Here is a 15,395-nt window from a genome sequence, read left to right as displayed (position 1 = left end):
TACACTGGTCAATCGTGCTGTATTGACAGCCCTAGAGACTGCAGTTCTCAATTTATCCCCAGAGCAGCAACAGCCCGGGCAGCAGCACTGCAGCGCTGCCTCTCCAATGACCCTCGGCCCTGACCTGGAGGGACAATGTCTAGAGGCGATATGGGAGCCTGGGCTCTATGGCTCATTCAGTCCTTGGCCTCTCTCTGCTGAGACGGCAAATGAGAGATCCAGTTGTGATGGTGGATTAACATCCCATGGGGCCCAATTTTCCAAGTGCTCAGCACTCACAAGTGGGGACAGATTTTCAAAAGCGCTCGGCTCCCTTTTAGGCTCCTCACTAAGAGACCTGTCCATTAAGAACTAAAATGAGATCAGTCAATTCATTTCACACAGGGCACCAAACAGCTGTCAAATGGGAACAACTTTAAACACAATCAATCTTGGGAAAGGGATCAGAGAGTAACTAGTGTCCTATGATTATTTTCTCAGATTTAAGGTAGGAAAAGACTCTGCATCTCGTTCTCCACTACCCCACAGGAAGAGGGGTAGTCAGTTGTTGAAATACTCTTTTTATTGATGTAGAAAACAACAGTGTATATAAATATGTATATGGTGTCTATCAGAGTTGTACATATGTTGGTTGTATCCTGCTTTGACACCTGTGGTATGGTGCTTGTCATCTTAGATTGTAACCTCTTTGGGGTAGGGTCCATGTCTCCCTGTATGTTTGTACAACACCTAGTACAAAGGTGTGCCGACCGCGTCTGGGGCATGCTGCAATAGAGATAAAAGTAGCAATAATAATGATACTATAATCATAATAATGAGCTCTCTGGTCCTTAAGGAGCAGCACATGAAGGGGAACATCAAGCTTTGCTTCCCCTGTTTAATTGACACTGCATGATCAAAGTCCTAAGTAGCTGCCACTGAAGTTACATCCCAGTCTCCCAGCACAAAACTATACAGAATGATACCAGAACGAATCAGGGGAGAGCCCAGGCAAGGGGTGGCTATGTTTGTATGAAGTTTGCTTACATGGACATGTATGCAAAAGGAATGATTTGGGGGCAGTTCTATGGCCTGCGTTATACAGGAAGTCAGACTAAATGATCTAAAGGGTCCCTTCTGGCCTTGGAATCTATGGATCCTGCAAATGTCCCTGTCCCCCATTTCCCTGTCTGCTCCACTCCGATCTCCTCTCTTTCCTCTCCCTTCACACTCTCCCTCCCCACTTGGACTATTTCTCCTTTACAAAAGGGAAGGGATGAGAAATAAAGAGTTTGCCGCCTTATACTCCAGGTTCTGAGGCTGGGGATGTGTCTGGTAAATGTCCTCTAGGAAAAAGGTAGGACCTAAATATTTTAACTTCAACTCCTGTGATTTACTTTTCCTCCCCACCACTCTCTGGTCTTTCCTGTTCTTGTAACAGGCACCTAGGGGCAATGACAGCCCCACCCACTAGAGCACAATCTCCAAAATCCCCTTGCCTATGGCAGACTCCAGGAAGAGGGTAGATCCTGCTGCCTTGGGCATGTTTTATGTGTCTAAATGAAGTGCCTCTCCTCTCCCACACAGTGAACTGGACCTGGGGCACAGCCCCCTTCCCATTGTTTCTCTCTGATCATGGTGTCTTCCTGTCCCATTATGCCACCTGCCTCCTAAAGGGACCATCACTCTGCCAAGGTTTCCCCCCTGCTGTTTCAGCCAATCCAGCTCTAGAAAAGTCTGATCTACTCAGTGGGTGGGGAGTTGGGAGAAACTCTCTCCATGTCTGGGCTTGCTTCTCCATACACACAGTGTTCTCAGAAGTTTTGGTTCTCTCGTAACTTTCTCCCCTTGCTGTCCTTGTCATGTGCACCTACTTATAATCACGCTGCACAAAGAAACACACCTGTCCTGTGATCTCACTCCAGCTCCTGAGATTAACTCCTGGAAAACCATGTCTGTCCTTCCACAATCACATATTCCTGTATGTGATTGTGGCAGGACAGACATGGTGGCAGTTCATACAGTAGAACGGGGAGGGTGCAACTGTCAGGGCATGAGGCTATGACTTAGAAGCCCTGAGTTTAAGTCCCTGCTCCACCACTGACTTCCTGGGTGACCTTGGACATGTCATTCAGTCTCCCTGTGCCTCAGTTCTCCATCTGTAAACTGGGGCTAATAGCATTGCCCTACCTCACAGGGCTGTTGTGAGGAGAAATCCATTAAGAACTGTGAGGTGGTCAGATACTACAGAAATGGAGGCCATAGCAATACCCCTGGTAGATAGAACAAATGGCCCTCTTTCAGCTTCTCTAATCTTCAAATCCCACACGGATCTATTACATGATCCCAAGCCCTTGATCTCCCAGACACACACCCTCGCTGTCTTTGCCTTCCCTCAGTTTAATCACAGTCTTTACTCTGAACTCTCACTGATCTGGCCTGTGAAATTCCTCTTCATTTAAAGGGATAAATGCTTCCCTCTCCGGAAGACACTGGCAGAGCAAGAGGGGGACTTGGGGGACCGGGATGCTGTTAAACCCTGTCGTGTCTGGCAGACATGCAAGTGGCCGGCTTTAGTAGGTTGTTGGGGGAAGAGGTACATCTCTCCATCTCTGATAGTTTGGGGCCAACGTCGCAAGTGCCCTATGCCTGGCTCCCTTGGGCTAATTGTGCAGATACAGCAGGGCCACTGGACAGGTACTTCTGTGCCAAGCTGTGCTGTCTCCTCAGAAGCACTAAGGTCTTCTGCAGCTGGCTGGAATAGGCTGGGGTGCATCAAAGACAGGAGGTGACATGACTGGGACGGTCCTGTGGCCAGAGCCCCTTGGTCTCTCCTGAATTTCCCCCTTTCTCAGGCTGTGTTTCCAGAACAGTTTTTTTTTTGCGGGGGGGGGGGGGGTGTCTTTCCCTCACTCAGCTGCTTCCTCTCCACATCCCTGTGGGCTGAGCCTCAGATACAATCCTTGCCTCACACCCCCCACTTAGCTGTTTCTTCTGAGAGCCAAAGTCACTTCCCAAAGGCAAGGGAACCTTCCAGTCCCACCATTGCGTCTGCCTTTTAAGGGGGCCGTCACCTAATGAGGCATTGCCAGGCTGTTTTAGCCACTTCCCATTACAATATATCCTCTCTCTAAACCACTCCTCCCGTCCCTAGCTTCTTCCAGTTCTGCCGCCCCTTCTTCTTTCCCCCTTTTCTCTCTCTCTTTGCCCAGGGGGACCATTATTTATACATTCTTTTTGCCGAGATCCCCTGACCTCCAGCATCCCCATTCCAACACCTGTCTTTGTGCTGGTGTTGGTGACACCTTAAGGGACAGAGGCAGCTGCCCGTAGAAGACGACTGCCTCTCTTTTCCCTGCCACCTTCCCACGCAGCTCTGGCGATGTACAGAACCCGGCTGAACATTTATCACAGTTCATTCACTCTCCCGCTCAGAAATAAGCATGGAGAAAAAATGTCTCCCACCCTCTCTCTGCTATTGACCTTCAAAAAGCCATGACGGTACTAATGCCCAAATAGTTTCTCCTTGGGCTAAGGGAAAAGGTAATGCTCGGGATCTAAATGAAGCGGCGGTAATTACTTCTGACTGACTTCTTAGAATCCACCCATGCTGGGTGCAATTCTTGGGGGGCGTGTGCACTAAGAAATGAGGGCAATCCTCAGCCCCCAAACCCTCCACCTTAATAGCAGGGCAGTCAACTCATTTGCATTTTGGAAGAGGACACCCCCCCAAATACACGCTGTCACCCACTCATTCTAATCAGCTGCATTTGGAAGGTGAACAGGACCTAGCTCTGACCCCCACCCTAAGAGGACCAAAGGGTTAGAAATGTTGGGTCAAGAGGACCAAAGTTGTGTGTGTGTGTGTGGGAGGAGGGTATGTATCAGAGATGGGGCGGAGAGAGTGGGACAGAGAGAACAAACAGTTAAATTTAAATTAGATGTGGATTGGTGGTTGTGGTGGTGGGAGTAGAGAAAAGTTGATTCAGAAAAGAAAAAGTCTTAGGCACTGTCTTCAGTCGGAAATAGCCCCGTTTCAATGGCTGGGTCTCAGCAATTGATTTAGCTGCACTGGGCTCAGCAAGCTGTGGTTTACCCCTGGTTTAGCTGAACTGGTGCTGCCCAGGGTGTGTCCTTGTCTACATTCACAGTTAAACTGTGATCAATCCCAGTGCAGCTAAACTGCTAGCGCAAACAAGGCCTTTAGAAAGAGAGAGGGTCTCAGAGAAAGAGCAAGTTTAGGAAGAATGAAAATGTGGAGACAAATTGGTAGGAAGGAAACACAGACACTGAAAAAAGGCACATGGGTATGGAGAAGAGAAAGTGAGGAATGGGAAGAGAAAAAGGAAAGGAAAAAACCATCCAGGGGAGGTAGCCAGCTAGTGTTATTTTTTTATTTGACAGAGTGTTTGCTTTATACAACATTTTGAATCTTTGATTTATTGCTGGTTTGGCGGCTTCTAGCAAAAACAAACAAATCCCTAGCTTTGGATAGGAAAGAGGGGACACTGTGGGCCCAAATCTGACCCCTTTTGGATACCGCAGTCCACAGATCATCCTCATTTTGTGTTTTGAAAAGCTGGCAGGTATCAGTATACGGCCTCAGGGTTGTGAGGTTCAGGATAAAGCCCATAATGCTTCTGAGGGGTATTTGCTTACAGATTTGGTGGGGGGCTGGGGTATGAACTTCAGTCAGCATATTCTACTGATTCTGCCTCCTGCCTCTCCTAAGCCGGGCCCTGTTGTGAAAACCTGACGTGTGAGGGCTCTGTGTGCGTGGGGTGGAAAATGAGAGGAGACTGTGCTCTTAAGAGAAAGAGTGTAACAGGAGATGGGGAGGGATGGCAGTGAAGAAGGGAGAATGAAACACAGAAGGCTCCGAAGGAAGGAAGGAGACAGACAGAATGGTGGAGCGTTCGTGGTCAGAGACTCAAAGCCAGACTGTCCCATCTGCCATTTTGCATATTCTCAAAATCAAGCTGCTGATCTAGTAAAGGAATCTGCGCCTGAGAGAAGCCAGTTTGTTCTAGTCTCCTTCTGAATTCTCTAGACAGGGTGATGGGCATAAAAATAGAAGCAGCTCCCAGAAAGTGGTAGTGGGAGTCCAATTTACTGCTGGTATAAGGGGCTGTGCAACTCCATTGACTTTACTGGTGTTGCAGCCACTTACACCCGCATCCAATTTAGCTCTGGGTCCCTAAGGTGTGCTGGAAAGGGAAGGGCACAGAAAGACAGTGGCGGAGATCCCTGTTTCACTCACTAAACACAAGTACTGCATTGTATGAGCCTGATTCTCCTGCCACTTGCATCTGGTGTAAAAAGCAATACAACTCCACTAAGTTCAGTGGAGTTACTCCAGAGTTACTTCAGGGTAAGTGAGAGGAGAATCAGGCCCTTTGCTGTTGGGTATGGAAACAGTACGGCGTTGTACGGCATCGAATGCCAGTTCAGTAATCATTCCCACTGAGGCAAGAGAAAGGAGACAACCTCATTTCTAGTTCAGTCATGATGGCATCAAAGAGGCCCAAAGCCTACTGCTTTCTCTTGCAGCCAGGAGTCTGATAGGAATAATTCTTTGCACATATCTAGCATCTTCGTTGCTGACTACTCATTTTATTCAATAGGGTACAAAGGAAAAGACTCGCCTTAATTCCATATACGCTCAATTGCCCTCGATCCCTGGATCCTACCCAGGGAAATATGATAAAAATGACCTAGTCTCACTATCAGTTTGTGAAATTAGGGCAATCATTGACAGTAGCAGAAACACAGGCTACTTCAAAGCCTATGAGTGCAATTGAGCAGGGCTAGCATTTAGAAACATAGGAATTTCCAGACTGAAATAGACCTGTGGCCCACCTAGTCTAGTATCCTGTCTCTGACAGCGAGCAGCACCAATGCTTCAGAGGAAGGTGTAAGAACACCACGGCAGGAAAATGTGACATAATCTCTCCCCATAAAGACCTCAATCTAGTTTCCAACAATGAGAGATTGGCTTAAGACTTGAAGCAAGAGGTTTTAGACCCCGTGGAAAATGGTTATCATAATTAATTATGACAACTCTGGATATTCCCATTATCCGCATTAATGTCCATTCACTCATTGAATCTTACAAGGTTCTTGGCCTCAACAACTTCCTGTGGCAGTGAGTTCCACAGTCTAATTACACACTGAGTGAAAAAGTATTTCCCGTTATCTGTTTTCATTTTGCTACCTTTCAATTTCATTGCATGGTCCCTCGTTGTGTCACAACAGGGAGAACAGATGCTCCCGACCTACCTTATCTAGACAAATAATTATTTCATGTACTTTAATCATATCCCCTCTCATCCATCTCCTTTCTAAGGTGAACAATCCCAATCTTTTCAAACTCTCTTCATTTGAGAGTTTTTTTCATGCCCCTAATAATATTTGTCACCCTTCTCTAAATCCCGTCTAGTTCTGCAATAACCTTAGTGAGATGAGGTGACCAGCACTGCACAGTATTCCAGAGAAGGCCGCCCCATTGATTTATATAAAAGCATTATCATTTCCATATTATTCTCCATCCTGTACTTTATGCACCCTAACATCTTGTTTGCTTTTTTTGCCTGCAACTGCGCACTGAGCAGAGGTTTTCACTGAGCTATCTACCATGACTACCCAGTCCCTTTCCTGAGCTGATGCTGTTAATTTAGAAAACTGTAAAGGTGTACGAGTGGTCCTGTTTCTTTCCCCCAAAATGTGCATGACTTTGCATTTATCCTCACTAAATTTCATCTGTCATCACGTTGTCCTTTCATCTAGCTATTCATTTGGGGCTCAAGCAGCAGCCTGCAGGCATTGCCCCCACCCCCAAATCCTTTAAATGTCAGTGCTAATCTCAGCTTTCATTTCCTTTCTTGCAAAGAAAACCTCCCCAATATAAACAGATTGCTGGGAATGAATGTTTGCCATGGCACTTCTCCCTGACAGTCACAGATTAGTCACAGCACAACAGTTGCCCAGGGCTGTGGCCATGGCACCCTTTATTTTTTGGTAGGACCGTGGACTAACTCATGTCTGAAGGCTGCCGTGAGCTCCTTCTGGCCCACTGGCTGGCTGCCTGCAGCTGAGCCCGATCCTCTGCCGAGCTGCCAATGAGGCCTCCAGTCACAAAGGGCTGGAGGCAGCAAAGTGGAGGAACTGGCTCAACTGCAGGCAACTATCAGAAGAGAGCAGAAGAAGGGGGGACTCATGTCTCAGACAGCCCCAGTGGCGGCAGCATTCCCCCTGAGGGAAGAAGAGGAGGCAATGGGGGAAGGAGGGCAGGAAAGTGTGGACTCTGGCTTCCCCTTCACAACAGCAACAGCTGTCAAATTCCTTAGTGGAGGAAGGGAGGATAGCAAGAGCTGATGAGGGTGAAAGGAAGAGGGAGGAGAGAGGGAAAAAAGAGACAGTTTATAAAGCTGGGGGGAGCTGGGACAATTCAGAAGTGGAAAAGGAGGAACAGATTTCAAAAGGGTTGGGATCCTTCAGTGAGGAGAGATAGAGAAGAGCCAGAGATGGGGGATAATGGAATAGAGGAGAGGAGAGAGGACAGAAAGAGGAGAATGCAGGAGCAAAGGGGATGAAGAACAGAGCAAGGAAAGCAAGAGGACAAGATCATGTAACAAGAGAGGGGGCAAGGGGAATGGACAACAGAGAACCGGGAGTGAAGATGAGAGAAGCAATGAAGGGAAAGGACAGCTGCTTTTGAAAGAAAGAACAGAAGGGAGATGAAGATGAAAAAGAAAATAAAAAGGGAAAACAATGGAGAGAAACGAGAACAAAATAAAATGGAGATGGCTAGAATGAATCAAAGATGGAGGGAGAGGAAAAAGCTGGGAACAGAGATGTAGAGGTAAGGTCACATACGCAAGGAAAAACCCCTAACTTTGAGGTGAATTTTCTGTAATGTCAGTTCTATGATCCCCCTGACACACCCTAAATCGCTGAATGTTTGGGGGAAGGAAAGGGGTGGGCAGCAGCTGAATTCTCTAGTGAAACACACTTTCTTCTGTGACCCCTTTGGAATGGGCAGGACCTCATGTGTGATGTGCGGGAGCACAGTTCCTGTCAACTAGCGCAATCTGGAGGGCAGAAACGGCACAGAATGGAGGAGTGATGGCTTCCCCCAGGGATGAAAAGGGCATGTTCAGTTGGGAATCTGTTCTTAAAACAGGGGCAGTGATCGGAGATTCTGAAGGGTTCCCTGCTCCCAGGCTTACCATTGCTTTTGGGTTCTGTTTTAGAATAGGATGGTGCTGATGTAAAACCTCACCAACACCCCTGCCTACTGTCCCCCCTCCCCACTAAAGAACTCTGGATTAGACTATACCAAACTAGAATGGGTAAAGGGGTGCACGGAGAAATGCATGGGTTAAAATGGAAACATCAAACAGAAATAGCTCTCTGTCTCCCTGGAAAAGAGAACATTTATCGTATCCCCCATGTAATTTCTTTATGCGTTACTGCTGCCATACTACATCTTTGTATCCCTCCCACTACATTTCCCACCCACTCCCTTCAACAAGGCAATTCCTGGTGCATTTCAGGACAATATTAACTCATTGCTCCCTCTCTCTCTGTAGAAGGATTCATATTTGCTCTTTTAGAGCTATTTAGAAGTCAGTTCCCAGCCGTTCACCATTGTAGATGTGCACTAAACCTGTCATAGCTCACAAATGAAATGAGTTTGCTGGTCTCAGCCTGTTGGATATTCACCCACATCATAAAAGCTCTGCACAACTTGCCATGATTTACAGACAGCTATGAATTAAGTCTAGAGGAGGACCAAAACCACCAAAGCTTCAGGGCTCCATACGCAAACTTCCTATCTGCTGTCCCTCACACTAATGAAATGTGATCTTTCCCTCACTTTTGAGTCCTTGCTCTTTTTCACAATGAAGAAGCAGCCAGCCAGCCCAGACCCTCCCTCCCCTTAGCAGGTGGAAAGCCAGCAGCAATCAGCTATGCGCTGGGCCATCGCCTGCTGCTCTGACTCAGGCTCAGCACTGCATCTAGGCCTCCTGTGATCCTGGACCTTGAAGGTACAAGGACCCTAGTTAATTTGTTGCTGTTTACAACATGTGCTCAGAGGAGGTCCAGGAGTAGAACAGCAAGGGGTACTACTAGTCAGGACTGGGGGGCACTGGCAAAGCTGTGTGAGCCAAGGACTAGAGTAACAGGCAGTTCTGCAGGGCTGAACAGAGGTGCATTGGCAGAGCTGTGGGGGGCGGTACTGGGACCAGGACCATAACAGGAGATTGAGGGGCCGATCATGATCAAGGTACAATGACAAAGCTGCGAGGTGGCACAGGACTGACACAACAGGGGGTCTACGCAGGTCAAGGATGAGGTATGTTGCCAGAACTGTGTGGAGAAAGCTTACCCAATGTCTGCCTACACCCTGCTTTATTTTGCTGTCAACCCTTCCTTTTCACGAACGCTGAAATTGCACTAAACTCCTATGCACTGTTCAGATATAACAAGCTGGAAAGAGAAACAGATCAGCTCATTAATTTTCCTCAGGAAGGGTCTCTAGGCAGGAATTATTTTCTGCACCAACATCCATTCAATTACTTGTCTTCACACCAGTGAGATCTACAGGGATGTCTAACCCTGCGCACATCACTCATGCCTTCCCTCACCGGACTATTTTCTCCCTCCTCTCCAGTATAAAAAGCCTCTTAGAGCTGTCCCTTTTCTAATAATAAAGACATGACAGAGCCAATAACAATACAGAAATACAAAATACAGTTCATTTCTATTTAAGAACATAAGAGCTGTCAGACTGGGTCAGACCAGGGTCCATCTTACCCAGTATCTGTACTAGAGCTTCAGGGGGACTGCACAGAACAAGGCAATTATGATCCATCCATCTTCCACTTCTGGCTTCTGATAATCAGAGGTTTAGGGTCGGTCCGAGCATGGGATTACATTGCTGACCATCTTGGCGAATGGCCATTGATAAACCTATTTTCCATGTATTTATCTTGTTCTTTTGTGAATCCAGTTATACTTTTAGCTATCACAACATCCCATGGTGATGAGTTCCACAGGTGAGTTGTGCGTTGTGTGAAAAAGTACTTCCTCTGGTTTGTATTAAACCTGCTACCTCTTAATTTCATCAGGTGACCTCTGTTTTTTGTATTGTGTGAAAGGGTAAATAACACTTCTCAATTCACTTTTTCCACATCATTCAGGACTTTGTAGGCCTCTATCATATCCCCCCATCCCCCAGTTCTCTCTTTTCTAAGCTGAACAACCCTAATTTTTTTAAGTCTCTCCTGATATGGAAGCCATTCCATAGCCCTTATCTGAACCTTTTCCAGTTCCACTATATCCTTTTTGAGATGGGGTGACCAGACCTGCACACAGTATTCAAGGTGGAGGTACAGTCTGGATTTATACAGTGGCATTGTGATATTTCTGTCTTATTTTCTAGCTCTTTCCTAATAGTTCTTAACATACTGTTAGCCTTCATAAGGCCCCAATAAACGACTGTCTTTCAGTTTTTAAGATTCTATAAGAGGAGATTCAACTTAGTCCCTAGTAATGGAAATCTACAGTTAGACCAGAAGTATCATTCATAATAATAAATATACAAAAGGTTCCATGCAAAGAGGGAAATGGTTTGGAGGATCAGCAACTTTCTTAAAGGCAGAAAAGGCGTAGAGTAGCAGATCCATGGGTGCAGTGAGTTTACAGATCTGAGCTGTTTGGTGGGTGGGTGAGCAATTAAAAAAGAGTGCCGGTTTTTATATTAAAAGAGCCAGTCTCTGCCCTTTTAAGAAAAACGGCACAAAGATTCTTGAGTGACATGAGAAATTGCTTAGACAGTGCAGCTCAATGAGAGAGAGGTACCTGGAGGCAGATCAGAAAACATAGCTAGTTTGGTACTTAACATGAGCAGAGACTACATTTCTCCTCTTACCCTAGTGTAGGACTGGAGCTCATTGGTGGGCTGGAGGAAGAGGGAAAAGGACCCTCTGCCATGAAAGAGCATTGAGATTGGAATCCTTATTCACTTCAGCACAGAAGGTCCTCCAGTATAAGGTTGGAAGTCCACTGTGGGGAGCCAAGCTACCATCTGAAAGAAGTGGAACCCTCACAAAGAAGGAACAGGGGGCCCAGATTTCCAAAAGGGACTAGTGACTTTGAGTGCTTGAATGTATTGGTGCCTAACTTGAGACACCTTAAAGGGACCTGGTTTTCAGAAAGTGCCCCTGAAAAACATGCTCCCCCTTCCCCCAAATAACTAATCACTTTTGGAAATCTTGGCTGAGATACTAAATTTCCCTCTTATTCCCTCAGGAGGGGGACTGAGGAGGTGGATCACCGCAGGGAACAGAATGGGTGGAGAGAGCCAAAAACAGAATGAACATGGAGGCTGACAGGATGGTAACTGGGGCCAGATAAGTACCTGAGAGATAGATGGGGCCAGGGAAGGAGAGAGCTCTAGGTGATAACTGAGACTGATTGGTGAAGCAGAAGGAACCCTGAATAGAGGCATCTATCAGGGTGCCCAGCCACACCTGGCCTATATAAAGGTAAATAACTACAAGAATATTTCTAAAAGAAAAACCCAATTTCAAATGATTACTACATTACTCATCCACCACTCTCCAGCACCAGCCCAGATTTCACTGAGTCCTTGGAGGACCAAGGCAACACCCCATGCTAGTGGCCTGGACAGTGTCTTCCTACCAATAGGCCGAGAACAAACATTGACTACTTCCTCAGTTCTTTTCCAGCAGTATAGCTTCTCACACATCAATGGCCCCTCCTCACCTCACAGGCCTGACCCAAAGCCCACTGAAGTTCATGGAAAAACTCCAACCTATCGCCACCCTGTAGATGTGGGGGATTTCAGGTGGAGGGCCCTCTTTGCCATTTCCACTCATTGTGCACTTCACAGAATCATGAGGTTAGAAGGGACTGCAAGGGGGTCATCTAGCCGAGCCCCCAGGTGAGATCTCAGCCTTCTGTCCTTCCAGGTGCCAGGCCACTGGTGAACTCTGTGGGGAAGGGAGGAACAGGTCCTGGCCCCCAAGCAGCCAGCTTTCAAATAGGGTGTGTGAGAGAAGTGTTTCTGATTCTCTCTCCAGAAAGGACTGGGGGGAGGGAGGGAGGGAAGCCAACCGCACTAATAAAAACCCCAGAGAGATGAGAAGCAAACACAAAGTTGCTTTTCATTTGCAACCATTAGACAGCAGCTTGACAAAGAGATTTGAAATATGGTCAGCTAGGGAAGGGGAATGAAAAGAAATCCAACCCCACAGAAATCCCTGCTGGGAAGGCCCGTGCCAGGGAAGCATGAGGCAATGCTGACTTGTCCCAGCAACAAAGGCCAATCCCGCTTAGTGTGAATGCCCTAAAATCCCCCCCTTGCACACATCCTTGGCCAGCAAGCTGTGCTGCCACGCGAAAACTCCTTCACCAGCCCCCCGTCAAAGTTTTAGTGCAAACTCTACCTGGCCTTGCCGCTCGGGAGAGGCCGATTTTAGCAGCTGGGCTAGTTAATTAGCAGCAGAGCAGTAGCTGTGCCCTCCACCCTCCTCCCTCTTTGCCTCCGCATTCCCCCGTAGTGGGATGGGAAGCCTCATCTCCCGCGGAAGGTTCACACGGCTTGGCGGCAGAGCAATTAAACAAAGGGGGGTGGGGAGGGGGGAGCTGGGTATTGCCAGGGGGCGGGGCGCTGAGCCCTTCCAGCGCAGGCTGAGGGGGAGAGGGTCCTGCAGGGGCAAGTCAGCTGTCTGTCTGTCTGTCTGTATCTCAGGGCTGCTATTCCCAACCCTTGGAGCTCATTCCCGGAGCGAGGGAGAGAGCCCCGGAGCGCGTTAGCGAGGGAGTGCAAGGGGCTGATGGCTCCTTGGGGGAGGGGGACCGGATAGCAAGTGTGAAAAATCGGGACGCTTTTCCGGGTGGGGGGTAGTTGCCTATACAAGACAAAGCCCCTAATAGCCGCAGCTCTGGTCACCCTAGAGGGGGGCAATTCTGACCTTTTAATGTAAATATTCCAGCGCTTGGAATCTAGGGGTGGTCCCAGCTGAGGCCATGTCAGTCCCTGTGCCTTTAGGGGCCGGTCCAATGTGGGGGAGAAGGAATGCAACCTCTCCCCCCCCGCCCCATTGTAGCCATAGCTACGTGCCTGTGGGTAGACACACAATCGGAATGCACAATATTCCCTACATCAATGTCCTTTCCCCCCTCTTATCTCTCGCCTTCATCTCCCCGCTAGGTCTCCAAGCCTAGGGACACAGCTCACCGAGAGGCTGTTTGCCCCCAAAGCTCCCCTACTCATTTCGCTTTGCTTTTCTTTTTCCATGAAGGGCTCTTATCAATGTTTAATGAAGTCGCTGTCTCGTTCCCCGAGTCGGCTGAAAGCTGCCTGAGAGGCTCTTCATGCTGGGGTGGTGGGTTTGGTTTTTGTGTGTGGAAGGTGTGTGTTTAAAACCTCCCCGCTTAATTTACTGATATTGATTTTCTGGCTTGGAGCTAGCATCGAGTATTCAGCAGAGAGCTCCTCTGCAGAATATGTGAAAAGGCAGCGGTTTGGAGAGAGAAAGGGCACCAAATGCAGTATGCGTCAAACAGACCATCGCTCAATGAAGTCACTTAGCTATTCAAAACATGTTCAGCCATCACTCAACCGTTTGCACCAAGAACTGGGGAGGAGGGGGTGGGGTGGGGTGGGGGGACAATTCGCGCTTCTTCCCGGACCACAACCATTTCCAAACAGCCTGCTTTGGTGAGAGACGTTAGGACAGAACACAGTTTATTCCCTCCCCGCCTCCACCCCACCCCCAAACCTCCAGGGCTGGTTTTAGAAAACCAATTCTGCGGTATCCACTTCCCGTTCCTCCTCATCAGAGCGATCAAGGCTAATTCGGTTAAGGTGGACCCATGGAGACATGGACATACATGCACATTATCTGTGGATGTCCCCACCCCACCCCCAATCGACCCTTCTGCTTAGAGTCTCGTCTTGAACACCGATTTTACGAGCCGCGGAAATGCTCTGTGTGTGTCTCCATAAACCAGACATTTGCATCCGTGCCCCTCTCCTTCCAGGACGTGATTTGAAGACCCCCCCCCCATGCACACATACACCAATAGCAATACTAAACAACACAGATTTAAAAGCAAATTGCCGGCCTCCTCTCCCCCCAGCGTCTGAGTCCAGGGGCTGCCTGCATTGCTGGTTCTCCAGTGGCCATCAGACATGTCACTGTAGGTGGGAGCTGAGTTGCTGCTCAGTTTCACCACATTATACTTAGGCTGGTTTTCTGTTCAAAGACTTATTTATTTTTAGACTTTGCAGTAACCCTCTAACGAGAACAAACACTCAGAAGGGGGGAAAAACCCGCAAAAACAAAACCCACCCCAGCAGCGTGTGGCTGCTCAGAGACATTACGAAATGCTCTTGAACTCTGCTTGAGCTGACTGGAATCATTCGGATTTTCCAAATAAGGCTGCTTAGACAGAACAAGATTGGGGGTTAGGTGTGTTCCCCCCATAAAGGGAACTTGATATTTACATATGAAGTGTTTTGCCGTTTTTCTCAGTTCCCAGACTTATGATCATCAAAGCAATTTGCAAAGGAGAGCAATTATTTTACTCTGTTATTATAGCCAACCGTGCACCAGTTATGTAGTATTTCGCTTGCTTTCCCAGGCAATAATGATCCGGAAAGAGGCGGATCACACAATTGCTTTTAACGGGGTCTCTGGATGTTTACACAATGCATAGATTACTCCAATTAGGGGGGGGAGTTGGAAGGGGGGAAGAGGAAAGGATAAAGGAACAGAGTAGAGAGCATATTTTACCCCTTTTATTGCTTTTTCTTTCCTCAGCAACTAACCCAACCACCCTTGTTCCATGGTGGAAGTGAGAAAATGGTGGAATGTGGAGAGATTTATTTGGGGAGGGGTGAGGAGATCCGGAATCAAATACCTTCCAGGCAGCAGGTTCTCCATAATCCAGAATGGGTCATGACTTCCTCGTTCTTTTTGCTGGTTTCGTTCTCACTGACACTTTTAGTCTTGCAAACCCCTCTGGAGTAAAGCCAGTAGTCGGTCCCCACAGCTATGGTCATCAGGCTGAAGGCAGCGAAAGCACCAACGGTGGTTAAAAGCATCTGAACACCTCTGTCAAAGAGCCCCATAATTCTTCATTATACAAATACCCAACCGCCTTCTGATTCTTGGGGTGTATGTGTTAATAAAATAATAATTCCACTACTAATATAATGGGTATATATAGAGAGAGATATCAAAAAGGGAGATAAGAAAGCCCACGGAAAACAGTGTAAATTATAAAGACCGCACGGGAAGAGGCTTGCCTTTTAAATCAGAAACGTTCCGGTTGTAATATAAAAAAGAAAGAAAAAGAAAAGCAAAAGAAAAGAACAA

At 47.5% G+C, this 15,395-nt stretch overlaps 1 protein-coding gene across 1 annotated transcript in view; it reads right to left on the bottom strand.

Annotated features, from left to right (window-relative positions):
- Positions 1-15,148, bottom strand: part of CACNG2 (calcium voltage-gated channel auxiliary subunit gamma 2) — a 58,799-nt gene extending 43,651 nt beyond the window's left edge. Inside the window, exon 1 of the mRNA XM_065422875.1 lies at positions 14,938-15,148. Coding sequence (XP_065278947.1) covers positions 14,938-15,148 — 211 coding nt within the window. The remainder of the gene's footprint in view (positions 1-14,937) is intronic.
- Positions 15,149-15,395: the final 247 nt, after the last annotated feature.

This window comes from Emys orbicularis, chromosome 1 (assembly GCF_028017835.1).
Source record: "Emys orbicularis isolate rEmyOrb1 chromosome 1, rEmyOrb1.hap1, whole genome shotgun sequence".
In the NCBI taxonomy this organism is placed as follows: Eukaryota; Metazoa; Chordata; order Testudines; family Emydidae; genus Emys; species Emys orbicularis.
This window is presented reverse-complemented; position numbering and strand designations above follow the sequence as displayed.